General features: G+C 33.4%; 2 protein-coding genes across 4 annotated transcripts in view; one reads left to right on the forward strand and one right to left on the reverse strand.

Annotated features, from left to right (window-relative positions):
* The first annotated feature begins 225 nt into the window (after window positions 1-225).
* LOC101896431 (proton-coupled zinc antiporter SLC30A1) overlaps window positions 226-25,285 on the forward strand; it is a 40,962-nt gene continuing 15,902 nt past the window's right edge. The window contains exons 1-2 of one of the 3 annotated variants that reach the window (XM_059124083.1): window positions 8,966-8,982; window positions 9,132-9,427. Coding sequence is in view for 1 of the 3 variants with exons in the window: in XM_059124081.1 (XP_058980064.1) it covers window positions 241-267 (27 nt within the window). In the remaining 2 variants the exon portion in view is untranslated. Of the gene's footprint in view, window positions 268-8,965; window positions 8,983-9,036; window positions 9,428-25,285 lie in introns of those variants that run through there. The other 2 variants (XM_059124081.1, XM_059124082.1) reach the window with 2 other exon arrangements.
* LOC101890002 (large ribosomal subunit protein bL21m) lies at window positions 749-1,630 on the reverse strand. Its single transcript, XM_005188864.4, has 2 exons — window positions 1,448-1,630; window positions 749-1,386 (listed from the first exon to the last, which is right to left on the reverse strand). The coding sequence occupies exons 1-2, from the start codon at window positions 1,512-1,514 to the stop codon at window positions 848-850; spliced, it is 606 nt and encodes a 201-aa protein (XP_005188921.2). The 5' UTR covers window positions 1,515-1,630; the 3' UTR covers window positions 749-847.

The following is a 25,285-nucleotide window of genomic DNA, read 5'->3' on the forward strand; positions in this document are numbered from 1 at the left end:
AGCTGTTCATCCATTAAAACGAAGAGAGTGACAATTGCCACTTAACTAGCAGACTGGCAACACCATCCCATGTCCAGGGATACTTAAGTCGACTTTTAGCGTTGAAATGTCAATGAAAATTTTTAAATAAAAAAGAAAACATCGAACATTTTTAACATTGCAAACCAATTATAAAGAAAGCCATTTGAAATTGATTTATAAACCGCTAGAATTTAAAAAAAATGTGTTTTTCATAATTGTATGATTGCTTTTGTCAACGTCATAAAGGTAAAGTTTTCACAACTAATACATGAATTCTGAGGCTTAATTATATTTCGATTAAATTGAAAATACTTGTAAAAACAGATATCGTATGTGAGATTTAGATATAATTTTTTTTTTTTTTTTTATCAAAATGTTCCTCTTTTTTTCTTTGGTTATTTTAAGTGTGGAACGTATTTTAATCATAATCTTGTACTTTTTACTTGTTATTCATTAAGAGATTTTAAATTTTATAAAAAAAAAACTAAGTAGAAAATGTAATAATCGTTAAGCTCTAATTTTGAACAGGATGATGCTCGACATGTCGGGTTTTGAAAAGATGCCATCTAATATTGATATATTTTCTCGTTTTCCATTTCTTTATTTTCTGGGTAAATTAGTCACTACAAAGATATTATTATTGAAAATACTGGTAAAATTTTCTTAAGACCAACTTGTATTTCGTGATGCTTTAAGGACTTTTTTGGCGTCCACAAGAATTTTAAAGTTCTTTCTTTAACTTTTTCGGTATTTATTTGAAAAATTGATTTATAACAACAATACAGTAGTGATCCAGCTTAAACATGTAACTACCTAATAACTCTTCTTAGAAGATTCTATTTTCATTGATGGGACTCGGTGAGGGTTTGTCTACTTGTTGTTTAACTTCAATTGAATTGATGCGGATCATAGTGTTGGGGGATCTTTGGAAATTTATGCGTAAATATTGCTTTCTCCTCTTCTTCTTGAAATGGGTCTTTGTGTGTGTTAAGGTTTTTTCTATAATCGTTGCCTTAACGTCGACCAGACCGGGTTCCAGCAGCGGTGCACCAATCAATGTAAAATCTTTGGCACCTGCCAACATTACCTTTTCCAAACGTATTTCATCGCCAATTGTTGGTGGCCAATAACCTTCGACCAAGATAATATCACCCGGTGTAATTTTAAATTGTTTACCACACAAATGGACAACAGCAAAGAGGCGGCCTTCTTCCTTCTTGGCCAATTGTTGGTTGACTTTGTCGAAGATTTTCTGACATTCCTTTTGTTCTTCTTTGGAAACTTCTTGTAAATCAGCTGTGGTGGGCAGTTCCAATTTGGGCTGTTGACAAAACTGTGGCGTAACACTCAAACATCTCATTGAATCTGCAAACATACACATGTTACAAAATATATGACACTATTTTTAATTGAATTTTCAGCTCACGTGTTAAGTTATCGAGAAGCCTTGCCTGACGCGTCAGTGCAACTAAATTTCGGGCCAAAAAAGCCATATTTTGTGTTATATTTCTTTAATTTTCAACAAATTTACAAAATTTCTAGGTTGTGTGGTTTGGAGGAGTTCATTCGGCCGACCCATTCACCTTCAGGAACTGTGTGAACTAGTGAGTTACATTTTTGTGAATGAGGAGATGGAGTATGGTGAAAATTTGTTTGTACCGTTTGCCACACATCATCGTTTGAGTTGCCCATACAAAAATCTGTAATGTTATGTTCAGACGAGGGCTGTTTAAAAGTAGTATATGTACTGTCGACTTGTATTATGAAGAAAAATCGAAAAAGAATGGAATATCGAATCATATATCGAAAAGCCAAGAGGAAATAATGTTTTTAATGGTAAAGTTATAAAGCAGGAAATATGGGGACAAAATAATTGCAAAAATGCAAAAACTTTCTTGGTAGAATTAAAATAAAAGACACTTAGAAGCTTGCGAACATGCAGCTATTGTTTGCAGCAAAATTTGCCTAGCAAAATGTAGTAAAAAGAAAACCCTATTTGTGTGTGTGTTCTCTTGAATTTGACTAAAAGTTTTGTAAGTGCTCGAGTAGAATATTGTAAAAATAGTACAATATGTTCTGGATCGCAACTACATAAAAGGACTTTAAAAATATATTTTTTCATTAATAACAAATTGACAGTGGCTGAAAAATGACTCGTGAGCTGAACATATCGCAATATTCCATTCGGCAAATATTGAAAAATGAGCTCGGAGTAAAGCCATTGCTACTGCAGAGCAACATGCGGGTTCCGTGTGACGGTTTAATTAGCTGTTTGAAGGCCATAATTCGTGCCAAAGGTGACCAATTCGCACAAATAAAAACTTATTCTAAAATTTGATGCTTTTTCCGACATTTTTGCTTTCAATCAATAAAAAATTTGAAAAAAAAAAATAAATAAAATATGGAAAAAATATGGCGTTTGACTTCGTTGCAGTTTTTTTTATCTCAAACTGTACAATGGAATTGTGAGTAGACATTTTGACAATAAAATGTTGTCAAATTTTGAAATAAAAAATGTAAACATATGATTGCATGACGTTACCTATTTAATTCTACTCTATAAGTTCATGTATTGTTTTTCTGCAAAAACAATTGCAATTTAGACAATGACAATCTTATATTTTTTTGTTAATTTTCTTCTCCCTAATTCAATTGTTTTCGTTTTTTTTATCGTATTATTGGCATTCACTGTCTTCGAAAATCGAACCAGTGTGTATGTGGTAGTAAAATACAACTCTGATTTAGGAAAATTTGTCTTGTGTAGACGTTAGGTTACAGATTAATAATGGTAGATGAATAAAGTAGACGCATCGAAACAGCTGATGGGACAATGAACTGTCAAACAAATTTTGGAATTGAAAATGTTGAATAAATAACTACTCAAAAGAAAAATTCTACTTATATATGAAAATAAAAACATTTTAAAATTGTTAACAAATCAATGTTTCCAAGCAGTGATGCACTTACCTATATTTTTCTACCATGGGCTAAATAAACTATACACCTGGTAGAAGAATCCAGGTAGATGCATCAACGCTTGAGAACATTGATGTGTCAACAATTTTTAAACGTTTCTTCAAAAATGAGTAGATTTGTATATGTTTTCCTATACGACGCCAATCAGAGGTTGTTATGATATGCATTTTTAATAATTTTTACAAATTTAAATAATTTTTCAAAAAAAATTGTCAATCCCAAAATTGATTTGACAGTTCATTGTACCAGCAGCTGTGTCGATGCGACTACCTGTATTCTTCTACCATGACTATACGTCAATGCTATTTGCCATTAACATGAATTGATCGCCATCTCTATCATTGCCATATATAGGTAGAATACAGCTGCTGGGACAATGAACTGTCAAACCAATTTTGAAATTGAAAATGTTGAATGAAAAATTATTGAAATTTGTAAATATTGTTTAAAAATGCATATCATAACAAACCACGATTTGTGTCGTATATTTTGTCAATATATTTTAAAATTTTTGACATATCAATGTTCCCAAGCGTCGAAAGCTAGAAAGTCCAAATTGCTTAACCTCTCCATTTTTTTTCTGGCTTTTCTATAAATGCCTGGCATCAAATTTTGTTTATTTTTCACATTATTTTTTAAAGATGCTCTAGATTTCATTGCTGCGGAATCTGGGTCAAGGAACTTTAATATCTTGAAAAACTAACGATTTATTTTAGATTTTTATAATTATATATAAATTTCATGTGTCTTACTTCATGGAATAGTTGTCATCTACACAAACATTCGTTGCTATTGTTATCTTTATTTGTCAACACATGTACGCACATGTTTGCTTAATTTTATTTATTATCTTAGCCAATGTGCCATGCTTACAGAGAGATAGATAAGGTTGTCCGTCTACCTGTCACAGCAAAATGTCATATGAAAGAGATAATTTGATGTTAATGATATGATCCTTAACAGAATCTGGAGTTTTGTTGTTTTTTTATTCTCGCTGAGATAAGATTTTTGGGGAGAATGTGATTGAAGTAATTAAAAAAAGGATTTATGGGAAAGTACATAGTCTTATTTCCATAGAGTATGACATGTTCTGTCAAAAATTATATATTTCATAGATAATGAAATATTATCACATAGCCGTACGCATTTCCGTTTTCAGTAAAATATAGAAGTTAATTTACATGAATTACTGCCCAATTAGCACTTTCACATTTAATTGGCCATGAAAATATTAAAAATTTGCCACAAAAAATGCATTTTGATATGTTTTTATATTATTATTATTTTTTTTTTTTGAGAATGCCAGAATGTAAACAAAGACCTACTCTCAGCGAATGATCCCCAAATGACAGCAATCAAATAAGCATCAATTTGAACGTAATACAATTATTTTTTTAAAGTGGATAGGGACAGACACCCACATTTTACAGGGAGTGAGAAACAAAAATACATGTAAATACATGTAGAAGAATATAGGTATATGCATCAATGATTGAGAGCATTGATAAGTCAAAATTTTTAAAGTGTTTTGTCAAAAATAATTAGATTTTTATATGGTTTCTTATACAACGCAAATCGGAGTTTGTAATGATATGTATTTTTCAACTATTTTTACAAATTTCAATAATTTTTCATTCAAGATTTTCAATTCCAAAATCGATTTGACAGTTCATTGTTCCAGCAAATGTGTATCCTGTATTCTTCTACGATGTGTAAATGTGAGATGAAAGAACTGCAACCAAAGAACTGCTGTCATATCTAAGCCACTCGACAGCTGTTAAAATTATTCCAGTGACAGTCCATTATATTGTTTACTAGCCGTACAAATGCATTTTGGTGAGAATGTTCCAGGAAAATGTTTTTCGTGATGGAATTCAAGCGTGATAGTGTGATTTTTTTATATTTGGCTGGAGAACATCAAGTAGCTATCGTTATAGCACTCCAGCATTTAAATGTGAATAAATCTTTTGTGACTCGTACCATCGCTCGTTACTGTGACACTGGTAGCGTAGCCAGACGTCAAGTGGGAAGTGGATGGAAGAAAACAGCAACATCAGCAGAAATGCTACGAAAAGTAAAGAAGCGAAGCGACTGGATCGAAACCCGCCTCGCAGTGGACGAAAAATGGCTCTTGAGCTGAACATATCGCAATATACCATTCGGCAAATATTGCAAAATGAGCTCTGGGTAAAGCCATTGAAATTCGAAAAAAGGCAAAAACTTACACCGCAGCAGAAACAAAATAGACTCAAAAGAGAGTTGTTTCGCTTGGCCGAAAGTGGTGAACTGCCGAATTTGGTTTGGTGGTCTCCGATGAGAAAACATTCGTTGTCCAGCGGTTTGTAAACAAACAAAGTGAACGTGTTTATTACTTCGAAAAGCCACTTGATCGAAACCCGCCTCGCATTGGCCGAAAATGGCTTGTGAGCTGAACATATCGAAATATTTCATTCGGCAAATATTGAAAAATTAGCTCGGGGTAAAGCCATTGAAATTCGAAAAAGTACAAGAACTTACACCGCAACGGAAAGAAAATAGATTCAAAAGAGCTAAAGAGTTGCTTCGCTTGGCCACCACCGAAAGTGGTGAACTGCCGAATCGAAACATTCTTTGTCCAGCAGTTTGTAAACAAACAAAATTATAGTGTTTACTTGCCAAAGAGGTCAGCTGAAAATGTGCAGTTGGACATGGTGATGATGTGGGCCGCCATAACAGCCGGTGATCGCTCTCCGCCCGTATTAAACGAACTTGGCATCAGAATAAATGCCGAATATTATCGCAAACAATTTCTGGAGGGTGTATTAAAGCCTTGGGCGCGCAAACATTTTGGCTGCAGACCTTGGACATTCCAACGGTACTGAGCACCATCGCACTCAGCACGCGCCACCCAAGAATGTTTACGAAACGAGGTTCCTAGCTTCATTTCCAGCGCACAGATGGTCACCAAAACCTACGGATACCAATCGGTTGGACTATTGTGTCTGGAGTATTTTGGAAAGCAAGGTTGGGGCTAAAAAATCTCCAAAGTGTCGATCACCTCAAGCAAGCGCTTCGCCGGGAATGGGCCAAAACTGCCACATAGCAACATTCAGGCAGCGTGTGACGGACGGTTTCATTGGCCGTTTGAAGACCATAATTAGTGCCAATGGTGACCAATTCGAACAAATCTAAATTTATTCTAAAATTTGATGCTATTTCCGACATTTTTTGCTGGCATTCAATAAAATTAGAAAAAAATTGTAAAAAATATGGTGTTTGACTTTGTTGCAGGTTTTTTTTTTATCTCACTCTGTATAGGTAAATATGTGCCAATCTCAATAATTGCACAGTGGAACATGAAAAAAATGTGAGTTGAGTTAGAAAAGAAAAACGGCTAGATAAATTCTGTATGGCAGAGACACATAAAAAGCATGGCTTTGTGTTTTAATCATTTTTTGTACCCACCTAATAAGGAGCTGTCATAGTCATATTCCTTTTAAAAATTGCCTTTAACTATTTTAAATTTTTCCATTCCTACAGCCTACAGTACCACAGTGTGACTTATGTTTGCTTTTGTTGTTGCTATTTCAATTGGTCAATTTTGAGTTTGCCGGTAGTTGAATTGTAGTATTACGCGCGTGTATTTTCTTTGTGAGAGGTACACTATCAACAGTCACATCTGAGGGAATTATGACAACTTATTGGCATAAATAAAGGAATAAAGGTGGAAATACATAAAGCGCTTATCTGGCTGGCTTATGTCATCGGCTGGCTTCTTCGAAAATGAACAAAGCAGCCTAGGGCCAAAATCGATCTAAGTCAACCTAAAAATCCTTTGTTCATCTACGAAAAAGGCAGCCGATGACTTAAGCCAGCCAAATATGCGCTTTATGTATTTCCAGCCTAAAACCCCTTCTTGTGTAATTAGATCATGGTAGAAGAAGTCAGGTAGATGCATTAACGCTTGGGAACATTGATATGTCAAAAATTTTTAAATTTGAAAATTTTAAATTTTAAGTAGATTTTTATAAGTTTTCTTATAAAGAGTGATTTGTTAAGAGCTTGATAACTTAAAAAAAAAAACGCATAAAATTTGCAAAATCTCATCGGTTCTTTATTTGAAACGTTAGATTGGTCCATGACATTTACTTTTTGAAGATAATTTCATTTAAATGTTCACTGCGGCTGCGTCTTAGGTGGTCCATTCGGAAAGTCCAATTTTGGGCAACTTTTTCGAGCATTACGGCCGGAATAGCCCGAATTTCTTCGGAAATGTTGTCTTCCAAAGCTGGAATAGTTGCTGGCTTATTTCTGTAGACTTTAGACTTGACGTAGCCCCACAAAAAATAGTCTAAAGGCGTCAAATCGCATGATCTTGGTGGCCAACTTACCGGTCCATTTCTTGAGATGAATTGTTCTCCGAAGTTTTCCCTCAAAATGGCCATAGAATCGCGAGCTGTGTGACATGTAGCGCCATCTTGTTGAAACCACATGTCAACCAAGTTCAGTTCTTCCATTTTTGGCAACAAAAAGTTTGTTAGCATCGAACGATAGCGATCGCCATTCACCATAACGTTGCGTCCAACAGCATCTTTGAAAAAATACGGTCCAATGATTCCACCAGCGTACAAACCACACCAAACAGTGCATTTTTCGGGATGCATGGGCAGTTCTTGAACGGCTTCTGGTTGCTCTTCACTCCAAATGCGGCAATTTTGCTTATTTACGTAGCCATTCAACCAGAAATGAGCCTCATCGCTGAACAAAATTTGTCGATAAAAAAGCGGATTTTCTGCCAACTTTTTGGTAATAAAATTCAATGATTTGCAAGCGTTGCTCGTTAGTAAGTATATTCATGATGAAATGTCAAAGCATACTGAGCATCTTTCTCTTTGACACCATGTCTGAAATCCCACGTGATCTGTCAAATACTAATGCATGAAAATCCTAACCTCAACAAAATCACCCTTTACGTCGTCATTCGGAAGTTATTATAATACGCGTTTTTCAACAATTTTTACGAATTTAAATAATTTTTTTATTTAACATTTTCAATTCCAAAATTGGTTTGACAGTTCATTTGTCCCAGTAGTTGTGTCGATGCGTCTACCTATATTCTTCTACTGCCTCGTTACTTAGCAATCCCTACCCTGTTCGTCTGGCCATCTTGATAACACTGTGTAAACTTACTATGTTTATACTAACAAAAATACAAACTCGTGATCCCTTTAATGTTCATGGAAAAAAAAAACAAACAACGGAAACCCTTAAGATCTTATTAGCTTTCTACATTGTATGTGCCACGATAGCTTTGCAACCCGAATGTATAATATATTAGATTATAATCTAATATTTTTTATTGCGATCGTAAATGCTGTCTGGCTGCAGCAATATTTTCATGTGATAAAGAATCGATCTGGTGATCCCTTTCTCTCTAAGAATATGTGCGTATATATAAAAATACGAATAGAATTTGAATTATGTAAAGACACATTTCAGTGTAGAGTCTACATTGTTGAAACTATAGCATATGCTTTCCACATACACAAACACATGCTCATAATCCTATCTAATTTAATGACCTGATACTGTGCTGTTTATGTCTGCCTGCCCACATAGTCTCTATCAGTGGTGATGATGATGAGTACGTTGAAGTCCACTATTTTGTTTGTTTGTTATTATTATGGTTTTCGTCGTCATTGTTGTTGCTATTCTATATTTTGTGTTTTTGCTGTTTTTATAGTAGCAAAAACAACAACAACAACAATAAAAAAATAACAGCAAACAAATGTACACAAACGCCCGAGCGGTAACAATAACAAAGGCAACAACAACAATTAAAGGCAAGCAAAGTAAAAAAAAAACAACGACAACAACAACAAAAGCCAACAATAACAGTTAAGTGGATTTTTATAAAGAGTCGCGATGTGCGATTTTTTTGGCTTAGGGAATGTCATTCGTGTTTCAGAGCGCTTCTAAAACAGTTCGCTTGTTATTTTTTTGCGGGTAATTTTTTGAAAGTAAAACCGAATTCGAAAAAGAAAACAAAAATTCAACCAATAAACATAAAAACATAAAAAAAAAACATAAAAACAACACCCTAAGTCGAAAAATAAATATTAAAAAGAAACAGCTGTGATTTTTTTATTTTTTAGAAATATCTAGTTTAGTCTAACAAGAAAGTCAAGCGATTTATCTAGAAATAATATTCAAAATAAATGTGATTAAAAAGAGGGAGAAAAAAATCAAAATAGGAAATAAATCACAAAACAACGGAAACAAGTGTTAAATCCTTAAATATAATTAATGAATTCATAAAAGTATGAACAAATCCCAGTGATACGAAAGATGTAAACAATTTCTTTTTTCAACACAAAATATTAATTCTGTGCTGTCATATTAACGTTCTCGCCGGTTTTTTTTGTCACGGAAAATCTGATTTTAACAAAAGGTAAATATAAAACAAAACGTAAATAGGTATAGAAAGTGAATCATAAATGACAACAATTATCAAAAATGAGAAAAAAGAACAACAACAACGATGGAAAATAAAGAACAATTTTTAATTGAATCATATCAGACAGATTTCCCACCATCATCATTCAATTGTTGTTTGTGTTGCTTTTTGTCATCTGCTATAGTTCACCGGAAGTGCAATGTAGTCAATTGAGTGATTTTTTTGTGTTTTTCTCTTCGTGTTTCTTATATACCGTAATATGCCCAATTGACATTTGCATAGATTATGTTTTGTCATAATTGATGGTAAATTGTTTATGAAAAAATAGACTATAGAGGTCAATCGCCTAGAAAATGCGATTAACTTAAATTACTCTTCGTTGGTCTATTTAAAAATTATTCAATGCAATAATGACAGTTGAATTGATGTGGTTTGTTTTTTTTTCAAGTTTTAATCAATTTTGATTAGTATGAGTGTTTTAAGGGATCTATAGACCGTTTTTAACAGTAAAATATATACAAAGTGAGGTCAAAAAAAACTGCAAAAAAGTCAAACGCCATAATTTTTAATTTTTTTTTAAATTTTTTTAAACGAAAGCAAAAAATGTCAGAAATAGCATCAAATTTTTTAGAATAAGTTTAGATTTGTTTAAATTGCTCCCCTTTGGCACGAATTATGGCCTTCAAACGGCCAATGAAATCGTCCAACGCTGCGGTATTTTTGCCAATTCCCGGCGAAGAGATAAAAAAAACTGCAACAAAGTAAAACGCCATAATTTTAACATTTTTTTTTAAATTTTATTGAACGAAAGCAAAAAAAATCTCAGAAATAGTATCAAATTTTAGAACAAGTTTAGATTTGTTCGAATTGGTCACCTTTGGCACGAATTATGGCGAATGTTGCTCTGCGGTATTTTAACCCATTCACGGCGATGCGCTTGCTTGAGGTGATCGACTCTTTGGTATTATTTAGTGCCAACCTTGCTTTCCAAAATACTCCAGACACAATAATCCAACGGATTGGTATCCGGAGATTTTGGTGGCCATCAGTGCGCTGGAAATGAAGCGAGGAATCTCATTTTGTAACCATTCTTGGGTGGCGCGTGCTGAGTGCGATGGTGCTGAGGCCCAAGGCTTTAATACACCCTCCAGAATATTTTCGCGATAATATTCGGCATTTATTCTGATGCCACTGTCGACTAATACGACCATTGCCTGTTATGGCGGCTCTCACCATCACCTTGGCCGGCGCTTGAGTTCTGGTGGCCAGCTGACCTCATTGGCGAGTAAACACAGACATTTCGTTTGTTTACAAACTGCTGGACAACGAATGTTTTCTCATCGGAGAAAACCAAATTCGGCAGTTCACCACTTTTGGCCAAGCGAAGCAACTCTTTAGCTCTTTTAAGTCTATTTTCTTTCCGTTGCGGTGTAAGTTCTTGCACTTTTTGGAATTTCAATTGCTTTACCCCGAGCTCATTTTTCAAGGAATTGCCGAATTGAATATTGCGATATGTTTAGCTCACGAGCCATTTTTCGGCCACTGCGACGCGGAGCCTAAGGCCAAAATCGAACTAAGTCAACCTAAAACTCCTTTGTTTCGCTACGATGAATCCGGCAGAAAAAGCGTTAGGTTTGAAATACATGAAGCGCATATTTGACTGGCTTAAGTCATCGTATGGCTTTTTCGTAAATGAACAAAGGAGTTTTAGGTTGACCTAGTTCGATTTTGGCCTTAGGCTCCTTTGTTCATTTTCGTAGAAGCCAGCCGATGACTTAAGCCAGCCAAATAAGCGCTTTATGTATTCACACCTTTGTTGAGAATGTTGTAAGAAAATAGACCTACCTGTATGGATTGTACTATCAGAATTACCAAAGGTTTTTTTTTATTTGATTTCTTTGAGTAAACAAATTTTCAAAATCATTTTCTGTCCACCTTTAAAAGTTTATTTTGTAAGAAAATAAAAAAATGTTGTCCGATCCGATTAAAACCTTTCTATCTCCTGTATATTCTTTTTTCGAAATCAAAATTTTCCATAAAATGTTCCCATATTATTAGCCGTCGTGGCCTATAAAATATCACCTATGGAATATTTTTGTAAAATATGTAGAAACAAAAACTGCAATAATTGGTGTAAATATTACGTGATATCTCAAGTGTTTTAGGTTGACCTAGTTCGATTTTGGCCCTAGGCTCATTTGTTCATTTCCGAAGAAGCCAGCCGATGACTTAAGCCAGACAAATAAGCGCTTTATGTATTCCCAGCTTAACTTTTGTGATATGTGCATCTTAGAGCACGTTTAGACTAATAATCCCCTCGATTTCAAATGTCAATTCGATAGTGTGTACCATGGTAGAAGAATATAGGTAGGCGCATCGACACAGCTGCTGTCAAACCAATTTTTTAATTGAAAATGTTGAATGAAAAATTATTTAAATTTGAAAAATTGTTGGAAAACGCTTATTATAATAGCCTCCTAATAACTTTGTATAAAAAAACATATAAACATCTATTTATTTTTGAAGAAACGTTTAAAAATTTTTGACATATCAAAAAGCGTTGATGCATCTACCTGTATTCTTTTACCATGGCGTGTACACCACATAAATCGTATTTATAAATCCAGTGGATTTTATTTGACATGTATATACGCTATGTAAATGACAATTGAAATCGAGTGGATGTCGTAAATCTAAACGTACTTTTAAGGCCTGGAAGAAGATGCATCAACGCTTGAGAACATTGACATTTTTAATTTTTTTTTTTTTCAAAAATAAGTAGATTTTTATAAGTTTTCTTTTTTCTGTGGATTGTTATGATATGCATTTTTCAACAAATTTTACAAATTTGGATTATTTTTAATATAAAATGTTCAATTTCAAAATTGGTTTTCCACAGACACCTATAAATAACTATTACGGGGAAGCAGTCAAATGTGGAAGCACCGGGGTTGTGAAGACAAAAAAAATATTTATGGAACGCTTTTTAGTTAAAATTGGAAAGGAAGAACTTGTGATCTAAACAAAACCAAGCGCTAGCCACAAGTTCTTTATTTCCAATCTTTATTAAAAAGCGTTCCAAAAATATATATTTTTTGTTTTCAAATCCTAATGATCCCCCATTTGACTTCTTCCCCGTAATAGTTATTTATAGATGTCTATGGAAAACTTCACGCCATAAACTAAACATATGTTTTTCTAATTAGTGGTAATTTGAGACAAATAATTCTTATCAGTTGCAATAGGTACTGCTTAATTATATGGATATTATTGAGTTTTTTTTTCGTGCGAATAACATTTGTAAATAGTAATAAATTGAAATGGCTTTGTAGCGGTAGATTATAATAGATATGTCGTAGGTATTAGAATAATGCCCCAAGTAATGTAAACAAAATTATGTAAATGTCAAGTTATTTTTATAATTGATTTTGTTTATTTTTAGCTCTAATTGTGCACACAAATATGAGTGAATAGCAAGCTATTTATGATGGTTTAATTATAAGTACATAAATCTTTTTTTGAGGTCCATTGATTTTCCACCCTTAGAAAAAACGGCGGAGGCAATTTTAGTGATTTGATTTGGTATGTGGCCAGGTGCTTTAAGAATAATTTTGGCCGCCTTTAGAAGAAGAAGAATATTACTTCATTTTTCATTCTTAGGAAGAAAATACATTCAACACTTTTTTGACTGGATGAACAAAGGATCCTAGGTTCAAAATCGAACTAAGTCAACCTAAAACGCCTTTGCTCCTCTACGAAAAAGTCAGCCGATGACTTAAGCCTGCCAAAAAGGGTAAAAGGTGATTCTCACCTTTAAGGCGAGAACACGTAGAACAAGTTTTTTACGGGCTTAGCTGATCGGCTGGCTTCTTCGCAAAGGAGCATAGGGTCACAAGTACAAATTATGGACCGAAATTTAACTAAATCAACATACAACTCCTTTGTTCTTTTACAAAGAAGCCAGAAGATGACTTAAGCCAGTAAAAGCTTCTTCTATGTGTTCTCACCTGGATACTTATTTGTTAAATTGTGGGAAATTATTAAAATTTTCTTGACTTAAAAAATATATATATTTTGTGAACACGGAGAATATTTAAGAAGAGGATCGGAATATATTGGCCAAAAAAATTTCTGTTTGAGCTTAAGGTGGGAATACATAAAGCGCTTATTTGGCTGGCTTAAGTCATCGGCTGGCTTCTTTGGAAATTAAAAAAGGAGCCTAGGACCAAAATCGAGCTAAGTCAACCTAAAACTCCTTTGCTTAAAGACATAGAAGTGTAAAGATAGGGCAAGGCAGAGTCAAAATATGGCAACCCTGTGAAAATACATCTGTTATTATGATATCATGACAACATAGTTACCAATGTTAAGTGATTTAAACCGCTAAGGCAATATGCAACTTTTTTGAAAGGTCTATGGAATAGAATTGTAAAACCACTTTTCTGGATTTTTTTCAACTTTTATTTGTCATTCGTTTCTGTCATTGTGACACAAACCATTTGCTCAAAATGCATTTTGTCTAGTCTTTACTATTTTAGGTCTTTGCTTTATTCCTCTACGAAGACGCCAGCCGATGAAAATCAGAAAAGCGTTTTATGTATTCTCACCTTAAAGTTAGAGAAGGAAAATGAAGTAAAGAATTTGGAGAAAATAACTAGGTACGTGGCTAGGGCGTTTTAGGTTAAGGCATTAAGGTAGGGTTCACACAGTCGAAAATCTCTGACAGTCTAATATTTTTTGCTTGGTTGTTTTTTTTGGGATAAGATCATGAAAAATGGTGGGTATTTAATTATTTAATTGATAAGTGACTATGTCGTGTAATTAAGAGAGGGCAAAATCGTAGTCGTTGAACTAAATAAACCTAAAACTCATTTATTCCTCTACGAAAAAGCCAGCCGATGACTTAAGCCCGGCAGAAAAGCGTTTTACGTATTCTCACCTTAAAGTTAGAGAAGAAAAATCTAGTGTAGAATTATGGAGAAAATAACTTGGTATGTGGCTAGGCCGCTTTAGATTAAGGCATTAAGGTGGGGTACACACGGTCTAACATCTTTGACAGTGTAGTTGTTTTTTTTTTGTTTGGAGATAAGATCGTGAAAAATTGTGGGCATTTAATTATTTAATTGATATGTGACTAGGTCGCTTAAATGCCTTTTGTGGGGTATACACTATGAAACGTTGTTGACACAATTGAAAAGTCGGCATTCAAACTGACAGTACTGTTAAGGTGGAAGTACAAAAAGAGCTTTTTTGCCTGGCATAAGTCACCAGCTGGCTTCTTCCATGGTAGAAGATTATAGGTAGACGCATCGACACAGCTGCTGGGACAATGAACTGTCAAACCAATTTTTAAATTGAAAATGTTGAATGAAAAATTATTTAAATTTGTAAAAATTGTTGAAAAACGCAAATTATAATAACCTGCGGATGACGTCGTATAAGAAAATATATAAAAATCTACTTATATTTGAAAAAAAACATTTTAATTTTTTTGACCAAGGCTTGGTTTCTTCGTAAAAGCACAAAGGAGGCAAGGGCCAAAATCGATCTAAGTCAACCTAAAACTTCTTTGTTCCTCTACGAAGAAGACAGTCGATGACTTATGTCAGTAAGAGAAGCGCTTTATGTATTTCCACCCTAAGCCAAGTCCATAGAATATCGGGAACATCCAAAAATAGCTCCATATTACTCATCCACAAAAAAAAAAACTAATCAAAACTCTAGATCGAAATGTGTAATAAAACAGCACACACAATTTTAAACGTCAGCAAATAATGCGCGAGCGAGATACGTAGTTTTGATTGATGGAGGTGGTTGCATTGAAAGAATATTAAATATATCCGCTTCCCTTAAACAGGCTTTCGTTCGGCCATTGGCAATGAAAGTCGTTAACACATAACGTTTTCGCAAAAGAAAAACGAAAGTTGAATGTCCTTTTTCAGTTTTAAAAATGGAATTGTTTTTTTTTTCATAACAAAATAAAAAAATAATAAAAAAGATATTATGACCATTTATTTACACTTTTTGTAAGAGAATAAATTTTCAAGAGATTTGGGCAATTTTTAATTTTTAGTTTATTTTTTTTTTGTGTATTATTATTTTTGTTTTTAACATAAAAATGATGAAACCCCGTTGTTGTTTAATTTTTTTTTCTGCATTTGACCAGTTAAGAATTTGTGTTTTGCATATTAAATGAGTTACGTGTGAACGTTAGTCGTGTCGCTTGTTGTTTAATTCACTTTAGTATTTTGTTTCTGATTGTGTTTTGAATTACCTTGCATTTAATGTTCATTGATTTATTTTTTTACCAAATCTAAGGTCCCTGGCCCCTTTAGTTTGGCCAAAAACGAAAAAAAAACCCAAAACATTTCGATTTTGTAAATTATTTTGGGAATGGGATCGTTCATTGGCTTCTGCTGCTTCGTTTTATTTTGGTCAACTATTTTAATTGACCATATGATTAGCCATAAATATTCAAGGTCATCCGTAAGGTTATTGGCTTTGGACATGTAACAATTGTAGGCTAAGCGAGACATACAGGCAAGTACAACTCACCCACCCACCCCACTCATTCTTGCCGGCTATGCCGAATGTCGATCATGCTTGGAATAATTAATGGCTTTAATCGCTGTTAAACTATTGCATTGTTTTTTTAATTTACAGAAATAGTACATTTTATTGATGTTTCAATAGTCACAGCAGAACTGTAGGGATGGTGTGTTAAAAAACCTTGTAAGCGACAATTTAAATAGAGATTTTATACTAAAGGTGAGAATACATAAAACGCCTCTTTGACTGGCTTTAGTCATCGGCTGGCGTTTTTGAAGAAAAAAAAACAAAGGAGTGCATGGCCAAAATCGATCTAAGTAAACCTGAGACTACTTTGTTCAAAGACCTAAAATGGTAAAGACCAGACAGAATGCATTTTGAGAAAACTTTTTGTCTCATGGTAGAAGAATATAGGTAGACGCATCGACACAGCTGTTGGGACAAGAAACTGTCAAACCAAGAAGAATACAGGTAGATGCATGAACGCTTGGGAACATTGATATGTCAAAAAATTTAAATTTCTTTTCAAGTCGATTTTTTTATGTTTTCTTATACGACGTCATTCGGAGGTTACTATAATTCGCGTTTTTCAACAATTTTTACAAATTTAAATAATTTTCCATTCAACTTTTTCAATTCCAACATTGGTTTGACAGTTCATTGTCCCAGCAACTGTGTCGATGCGTCTACCTATATTCTTCTACCATGGTACATATGTATTTTTTCGATCACAGCGATCCCTATTTTCAACGGGTTGTTTGTTTGTTGTGTGAAAATATATAAAATTAAATTTGCGGTAAAAATTCACCTATAAAGTGTTATAGTTTTTTAGAAAATAAATTATAATCCCAATGTAACCAAAGAAAATGAAAAAAAAAAAACATATGCAAGTGTGTGATAGCATGTTAAAATTAAGAGGGTAAAGTCATTTCAAATAAGCATTCCCATCTTTGCATTTTCTGTAATTAACCTTGTCAAATTTCACGCATAGAAAGGTGGTTCCCATCTCTGATTTCTGTATGTACAATGGATTTATAAATAAATTTTTTGACAAAGAGATATTGCCAAATGATTAATTTTGAAAAAATTGTAAACATATGATTGCCTTCTTAATTCTACCATGAGTCATCGACTGCCTTCTTTGGAAAATAACAAAGGAGCGAAGGGCCAAAATCGAACTAATTTAACCTAAAACTCATTTGTTTCTCTACGAAGAAGCCAGCCGATGACTTAAGGCAGTCAGAAAAGCCTTTTATGTACTCTCATATCGTCTTATAGCAGGCTTGAGGTGAGAATACATAAAAAGGTTTTTTACTGGCTTAAGTCAACGGCTGGCTTCTTCGTAGAGAAATACAGGAGTTTTAGGTTGACTTAGTTCGATTTTGGCCCTGGGCTCCTTTGTTCATTTCCTGGCGATGACTTAAGCTAGTCATAAAAGTGTTTTATGTATTCTCACCTTCAAGACAACTAGGCATCTACTCAGATTTATACCCCGTTTAGACTATTATAGTTAGGGACTAAAAAAATATATTCCCAAAAACAAACGTTACCATAAAAGTTCTCGTTAAATACATAATTTAAAGGGTTTGTTTATTGTTTGAGCAATATTAATATAGCCCATAGCAACGGAAAAGATAAGATGTTTTGCTATCTAAAATATGTTGGTTCATCAGAATAGATCATTAAATGATATGGTCTGCGGTGCTTGATAACAAAATAAAGTAATCCATGTTATGGAAAGCAAAAACATTTGAGCATTTTTTCCTCTCTATCTCGAGTAGTTTATTAGCTTCACAACGCTTTATTATTATTATGCTAATAGCGCGTTTAGACAGAAAAAAAAACTTAAAATCGTATTTACTCATGATAATACATTTTAAGATGCAAAATTTTTTTGCAGATTTTCAAAATTGTGAATTAACAGATCCTAGGTTTTTGATACACACTTTTGGTTTATTTTTTGCACTCTCTTTTGGTTGTGTATGCATACGTAAACAAACATCAGCTGAGCGGCATTTATATCCTCCTAAAGGTGTATTCATTGTAGAAGAATATAGGTAGACGCACCGACACAGCTGCTGGGACAATGAATTGTCAAACTAATTTTGAAATGGAAAATGTTGATTGAAAAATTATTTAAATTTGTAAAAATTGTTGAAAAACGCGAATTATAATAACCTCCGAATGACGTCGTATAAGATTACATATAAAAATCTACTCATATTTGAAAAAAAAAACATTTAAAAAATTTTGACACATCAATGTTTCCAAGCGCTGATACATCCACCTGTATTTTTCTATTATGGGTGTATCCATGGTACAATGAATGTCAGAATTAGTATCAAAACAATAAAAAATTAAACAACTTGTTGCATTAATTTTGAAAAAATAATTGAAAACCGCGAAAACTGAATGAAAGGTCAACATTTCTTTTCAAAATCATGTTATATATATCTCTTATGGTTTATTTCGCGATAAAAACTGTAGACTTTGTCGATGCATATGTTGCAATAAGCATTTTGAAAACACTCGAATTTGAATATTTTCTGAACAATTTTTTTATTATTGAAAAGAATATGCACACATAAACAAATGAAGTTGACATATTAAGCCAGAAAAATAAAAAAATTGAAATCATATGGTAGTTCTGCCCTACCTTGAATTTATTGTACCATGGGTGTATCCAAACACAAAAGATTAACCCACTGGATCTTAAAAACCCGATGGGCTAATCTTCAATAGCATAAATGCGCTATAAAAGAAGAAAGGTGTTGTAGGTTGACTTAGCTCGATTTTGGTCCATAATTTATACTTGTTTACCCTACCCAGGTTTGTTACAGTGGGTTAATCTTTAATATTCCAAATGCTCTCTAAAAGAACGAAGGAGTTTTAGGTTGACTTAGTTCGATTTTGGTACATAATTTATACTTGTTTACTTTACCCATGTTTGTTACAGTGGGTTAATTTTCAATAGTAAAAATGCGCTATAAAAGAACAAAGGAGATTTAGGTTGATTTAGTTCGATTTTGGCCCTACGCTCATTTGTTCTTTTCCGAAGAAGCAAGCCGATGACTTAAGCCAGCGTTTTATGTATTCTCACCTTTATTGTATCTGCACCTTTACAATTATATAATTCTATTAAAAAATCAATCACAACAAAATAAGCAAATTATTACATTGTTTTAGTAAAAAAGAAGAAGCATATAAATAAATTAACAATTACCATTCATTGTTCTCGCCTTGTGTTGCCGGTGTCATTTATTTTTATTAGCGACACGTTAACCTATTAACGTACTATATAAACTATTCTATTTAAGGTAGGGAACGACGTGGTGGCGAATGAATAAATGAATGAATTTCAATCATCCCATCCCATGTCAATTGGTTTTCGCCCAATATTTTACAGCGTCTTACCCAGATACCTACTGGCCATTTGTTTTGTAATTATTTTTGATTGTCGTTGTGTTTTTTTGTGTTTTCAATATTTATTATTTAAATTTATGTAAAAAAATGTAGTTATCGTGATAATCTTTTGTTTTTAACAACAACACAACAAAAATGTTTGTAACGCCACAAACAAAAGGCCTTCTTATGGAGATTTCTATCAAAACAAAAAATTAATTATATAAAAAATGAATAAGTATTGATATATTTAATTAAAATTACACCCACATCAGACAAAACTGATAAAACAAACATTTCCAATTGTTTTGCGGGGCAAAAACAACAAAAACTACTTAACAGAAGTTCAAAAGCATTCCATGGTAGAAGAATATAGGTAGACGCTTCGACACAGCTGCTGGCACAATGAACTGTCAAACGAATTTTAGAATTGAAAATGTTGAATGAAAAATTATTTAAATTTGTAAAAATTGTTGAAAACGGCATATCATAACAACCTCCGATTAGCGCTGTATAGGAAAACATATACAAATCTACTTATTTTTGACAAAACACTTTAAAGTTCTTGACATATCAATGTTTCCAAGCGTTGATGCATCTACCTATATTCTTTTACCATGAAACATTCACAAAACCACACCCAGTTAACACGAAGTAATTCTTATGACCCAAATCTTAAGGTGGGAACACATGAAGTTCGTATCTGGCTGGCTTCTTTGGAAATGAACAAAGGAGACTATGGCCAAAATCGAACTAAGTCAACCTAAAACTCCTTTGTTCATCTACGAAGAAGCCAGCCAAATATGCCCTTTATGTATTTCCACCCTTATTTTTTACTCAATTATCCAAATAGACAGAAGCATGACATAGGGTTCAAGGGAAATGTGGCCGATATTCTTAATGAATACCAAATACCCTAGGCTAGCTAGAGTAATCCTCAAAAATCTTCAAATGTAATGTAAAATTTAAAAAAATGGTAGAAGTCATGGGCTGGCTTCTTCGGAAAAGAACATAGGAGCGTAGGGCCAAAATCGAACTAAGTCAACCTAAAACTCCTTTGTTCTTTTACGAAGAAGCCAGCCGATGTCAAGTCCAAAAAGCGTTTTATCTATTCTCCCCTTAATTGCTCTTCGTAAAAATACAAACGCGTTTTAGGTTGACTTAGTTCAATTTTGCCCAATAATTGATACTTGCTCACCCTACACTTCTTTCTTCTGTTACCTAAAGCCAAGGTAAAGGAATATAGGTAGACGCATCAACACAGCTGCTGGGACAATGAACTGTCAACCCGATTTTGAAATTGAAAATCGTGAATGAAAAAATATTGAAATTTGTAAAAAAATTTGAAAAATGCATATCATTACAACCTCCGATTTGTGTCGTATAAGAAAGCATATAAAAATCTACTTATTTTTGACAAAACACTTTGAAAATTTTGACATATCAATGTTCCCAAGCGTTAATGCATCTACCTATATTCTTCTATCATGATCTCACCTTAATTGCTCTTCGTAAAAAACAAAGTCGTTTTAGGTTGACGTAGTTCAATTTTGGCCAATAATTGATATTTGGTCACCCTACACTTCTTTCTTCTATTACCTATAATGCATGATAAAATAAAGAAGGTAAAGTCATTTTAAATGAGCACTACCATTTCCGCATTTTCTGTAAGTTACCCTGTCAAATTTCACGCATAGGAAACAGGGCCTGGATTCTTGTTCTATGAAAATATGAATAGAAAAATATTTCCTTTATAAAATTTTTCATTTGACATTTCTTTCCTTTACAAGTTTTCATTTCACGATTTCATAGAACAAAAATTGAGGCCCAGGTTTCCATCTCTGATATATGTGAGTACAATGGATTTAAAAAAATTATATTTTGATAATGAAAAGTTGTCAAAGGAATAATTTTAATAAATTGCAAACCTATGAGGGTATGACCATGGTACAATGAAATAAAAGTAACCTCATTTCAAATTAGAATTCCCAGCTCTGCATTTTCTATAATTTACCTAATTGTAATTTGAATGCATAAAATATAGTTCCCATCTCGGATACAATGGATTTATGAATATAGATTCTGACAATGAGATGTTGTCAAATGTATAAATTTGATAAAATTGTAAACATATGATTACATGACTTTACCTTCTTAGTTCTACCACGGGTATGACTTTACCTTCTTAATTCTACCATGCTAAAACCTAAACCAGTAAAAAAGCCTTTTTATGTATTTGCGGTTTTAATTGTATCTTTAATTTTCTGCTTCAAAATGTACACACAAAACCTACTCAGAAGCAAAAAAAAAAAACATTGTTTTTATTTTGAAATTTAATTTAATGAGATTTTAGGGTATTTATGACTATAGACACTTGTGTATAAATAAAAACGAAGAATTTTTCCATTCAACTAAAACGAAAAACATCAGACGGCTTCATCTTCATTCGTCTTTCGTTAAATAGTTATGGAATTTGTTTTGAAAATATTCGAAAGTGATAGATGACTTTCCAATATAAACAAGGGGTTGCCATTATCGTTTTGCCAGATGCGATTGCCTTGTTAATTCTGCCAGGTGCTCATGTTCCAACCTTCATTTTTTTTTTGCCAAAGTGTGTATCTAGTGTATCCTCAATTATAATGTAATCAATAACAATTTTTAGAAAATAGTCTTCTTTTGGTTTTAAAAAGCAAATGAAGCAACATTCCCAGATAAGATAATACCTTGCCATATCGTTTTATGACAGTTTTGTTTCAACAACATTGTATGGCGGTAAGTAAGACCACACACTTTGTATGATAAAGTAACCTCAACAATAAACATGTATGGGGAAAATAAGCCTATTTCTTTGTTAGTTTTGAATAATCAATGCCGTTGATGGAAAATGATTTATAACAGATTTACGATAAAATCGCCCCTCCATTTGTCACAAGTCGGCGAAGTAGGATCTGTTATCTAGGGAACACTAGTGACGGGCCTAAGATACTTGTTTGTTCCTCTACGAATAAGTCATTCAAAAAAGCTTTTTATGTATTCTCACCTTAAGTGATTGGGTTTGTGTGTTAGTTAAGGTGGAAGTACATAAAGAGCTTTTTTTTAACTGGCATAAGTCATCTGGTTGGCTTCTTCGTAAAAAAACAAATCAAAGACCTTAAATGGTAAAGACTAGACAAAATGCATTTTGAACAAAAAGGTTTGTATCTACAATACATAGAATAACAGTTCATGCAAAGGCATGTTAGTATAAAAACCAAAATTACGAAAACGAATGACAAATAAAAATTAGAAAAATTCCAAATTTTGATTTCAAAATTATATTCCATAGACCTTTCCCAAATTACATAAAGCGCTTATGTGACTGGCTTAAGGCTGGAAATACATAAAGCGCATATTTGGCTGGCTTAAGTCATCGGCTGTCTTCTTCGTAGATGAACAAAGGAGTTTTAGGTTAGCCTAGTTCGATTTTGGCCCAAGGCTTCTTTGTTCATTTCCGAAGAAGCCAGCCAAATAAGCGCTTTATGTATTCCCAGCTTAAGTCATCGACTGGCTTCTTCGGAAATGAACAAAGGAGCCTAGGGCCAAAATCGAACTAAGTCAACCTAAAACTCCTTTGTTTATCTACGAAGAAGCCAGTCAAATATGTTTTAGGTTGACTTAGTTCGATTATGGCCCTAAGCTCCTTTGTTCATTTCTGAAGAAGCCAGCCAAATATGCGCTTTATGTACTTCCACCCTTTCCTTTAACGGAAAATTGTGTCATTTTAGCCGGCCCTCACATCTGTAATTAACAAATCTTGTGTAATTCTCAGACTCGCCGAAGTCCAGTTTCTACCGGTGTTTAACACACAAATTTAATCAGACAAACGGTCATACATTTAAATAACATCCCCAATCAATTGGATCAAAGCCAACCGTTATAAGATTTCTCCCGCTTTGGCGGCTAGGCACAGAAAAAAAAAAATAGCAGAAACGCAATAATTTATGTTAATTTTTGAGACACTACTTTAATTGAATCAATCTTTGTTAACGAATTCCCGCGACTTGTCAAAGGTATTTGCAAACAAATGAATTGTTTGGAGGGAGAGGGAGACAGAGAGAGCAGAGCCCCCAAATCAAATTTGCAATATCATTTAACAAGTCTTGTGTCAAATTGTTTCCTTTTTTATTTCTGGCTGAGAAAACGTCATCTTTTTTGCGTATGACAGTTTTTAGTTGATGTTGGTGTTGTTGTTGTTCGAGCGAAGTTTATTTATAGCCTAGGCAAAAGCACGAAACACAATACACAAATGTATATATTTGCATTTAGCATAGGTTATTAATATTATGGCATGGCGTTATTGGTGGATTTCCATAAAGGTTTATTCTCTTCCAAAAAAAAAAAAAACTTCATTGATATTTATAATGCGTGTGTCACACACGCACGCTTTTGTTTCAGCTTTGCTTTATAGGCTAAAGAAATGGTTCTCAGCCGGCAACGTTTAAGGCAAATTGTGTCAAGTTCAAATGTTGTCCAAAAAAAAAAAAAAAAAACACAGTAATTACGGCCGGTCATGTTTGTATTGGAGGTGTTTAGTGTGCATTCGAAAGATACCGGTATGTTTTTGTTTTTTATTATTTATTGAAGGTAATGAACTTTAATCAATTGATTGGATTTTTTGTTTGTTTTGCTTTAATCATATGTGTGTGAGTGGGGTGAGGCGTGTATAAAAAGTATAAAGGTGGGAATACATAAAGCGTTTTTTGATTGGCTTAAGTCACCGGCTGGCTTCTTCGTAGAGGAACAAAGGAGTTTTAGGTTGATTTAGTTCGATTTTGGCCCTAGGCTTCTTTGTTAATTTCCGAAGAAGCCAGCCGATGACTTAAGCCAGCCAGATAAGCACTTTATGTATTTCCACCCTAAGGGATTCATATAGAAGACCTGTCAAAGTAGAAAAAAATCATTATCAAATATATGACAAGAGTGAAGAAATTGTGCTTTTTAAAGAAAACATAGCAATCATTTGGATATATATTTTTTGGGTCAAATTTGGTATTTTTAAATATTTCTTAATTTAGAAATTCTATGGCAACCCTTAAGGTGTGAATACATTGAAGGCCTTTTTCAACTGGCTTAAGTCGACTTATTAATCGCAGGGCAAAATCGAACTATGTCAACCTAAAATTCCATTGTTCCTCTACGAAATTGTTTTTTTTTTAAGAAAATATCGGATACATATTACTTGGGTCGAATTTGGTATTTTTAAATATTTCTTAATTTATAAATTCAGTGCCAAACCTTAGGGTGAGAATACATAGAAGCCTTTTTTGCCTGGTTTAAGTCAACATATTCATCGTAGGGCCAAAATCTAACTATGTCAATCTAAAACTCCTTTTTTTCTTTTACGAAGAAACCAGCCGTTGCCTTAAGCCAGCCAAAAAAGCATGCTATGTATTCTCACCTTTAGGGTAAAAATACATAGAAAAGATCTATGAAGAGTAGTGTAAACAAGTATAAATTATAAGCCAAAATCGAACTAAGGCAACCTAAAACTCCTTTGTTCTTTTACGAAGAAGCCAGCGGATGACTTAAGCCAGTCAAAAAGGCCTTCCATGTATTCTCACCTTTAAAGACGCACAATAATTTCAAATAATAATAACATCTGGTTCTGGGAATAGGTTCTCATCTCCGATTTGTTAGAGCTATGAATATACATTTTGACAATCAGATGTTGCCAGCATTTTAAACATATGAATGGCCAAAGATATCTTCTTAATTCCACCTGTAAACGAGAATAGAATCCAATTTCCCTCTTCGATTGTCAACTCTATTCCCTATTCGGTGATGAGAAAGGAATACAACCGCTACGTTTGGGTGTATATTCAAATATATTTAATTCTAGTTTTTATTTAAAAATATGTTCCT

Source organism: Musca domestica, unplaced genomic scaffold (genome assembly GCF_030504385.1).
Source record: "Musca domestica strain aabys unplaced genomic scaffold, Musca_domestica.polishedcontigs.V.1.1 27, whole genome shotgun sequence".
NCBI classification, from domain to species: domain Eukaryota; kingdom Metazoa; phylum Arthropoda; class Insecta; order Diptera; family Muscidae; genus Musca; species Musca domestica.

What these genes read in the sequence shown, in the direction of transcription:
- LOC101890002 (XM_005188864.4), bottom strand. Translation starts at nt 1,514, where the DNA reads ATGGCTTTTTTGGCCCGAAATTTAGTTGCACTGACGCGTCAGGCAAGG. An exon ending in GCTTCTCGATAACTTAACAC is followed by an intron (nt 1,387 to 1,447) that starts GTGAGCTGAAAA and finishes GTATGTTTGCAG; the next exon opens with ATTCAATGAGATGTTTGAGT.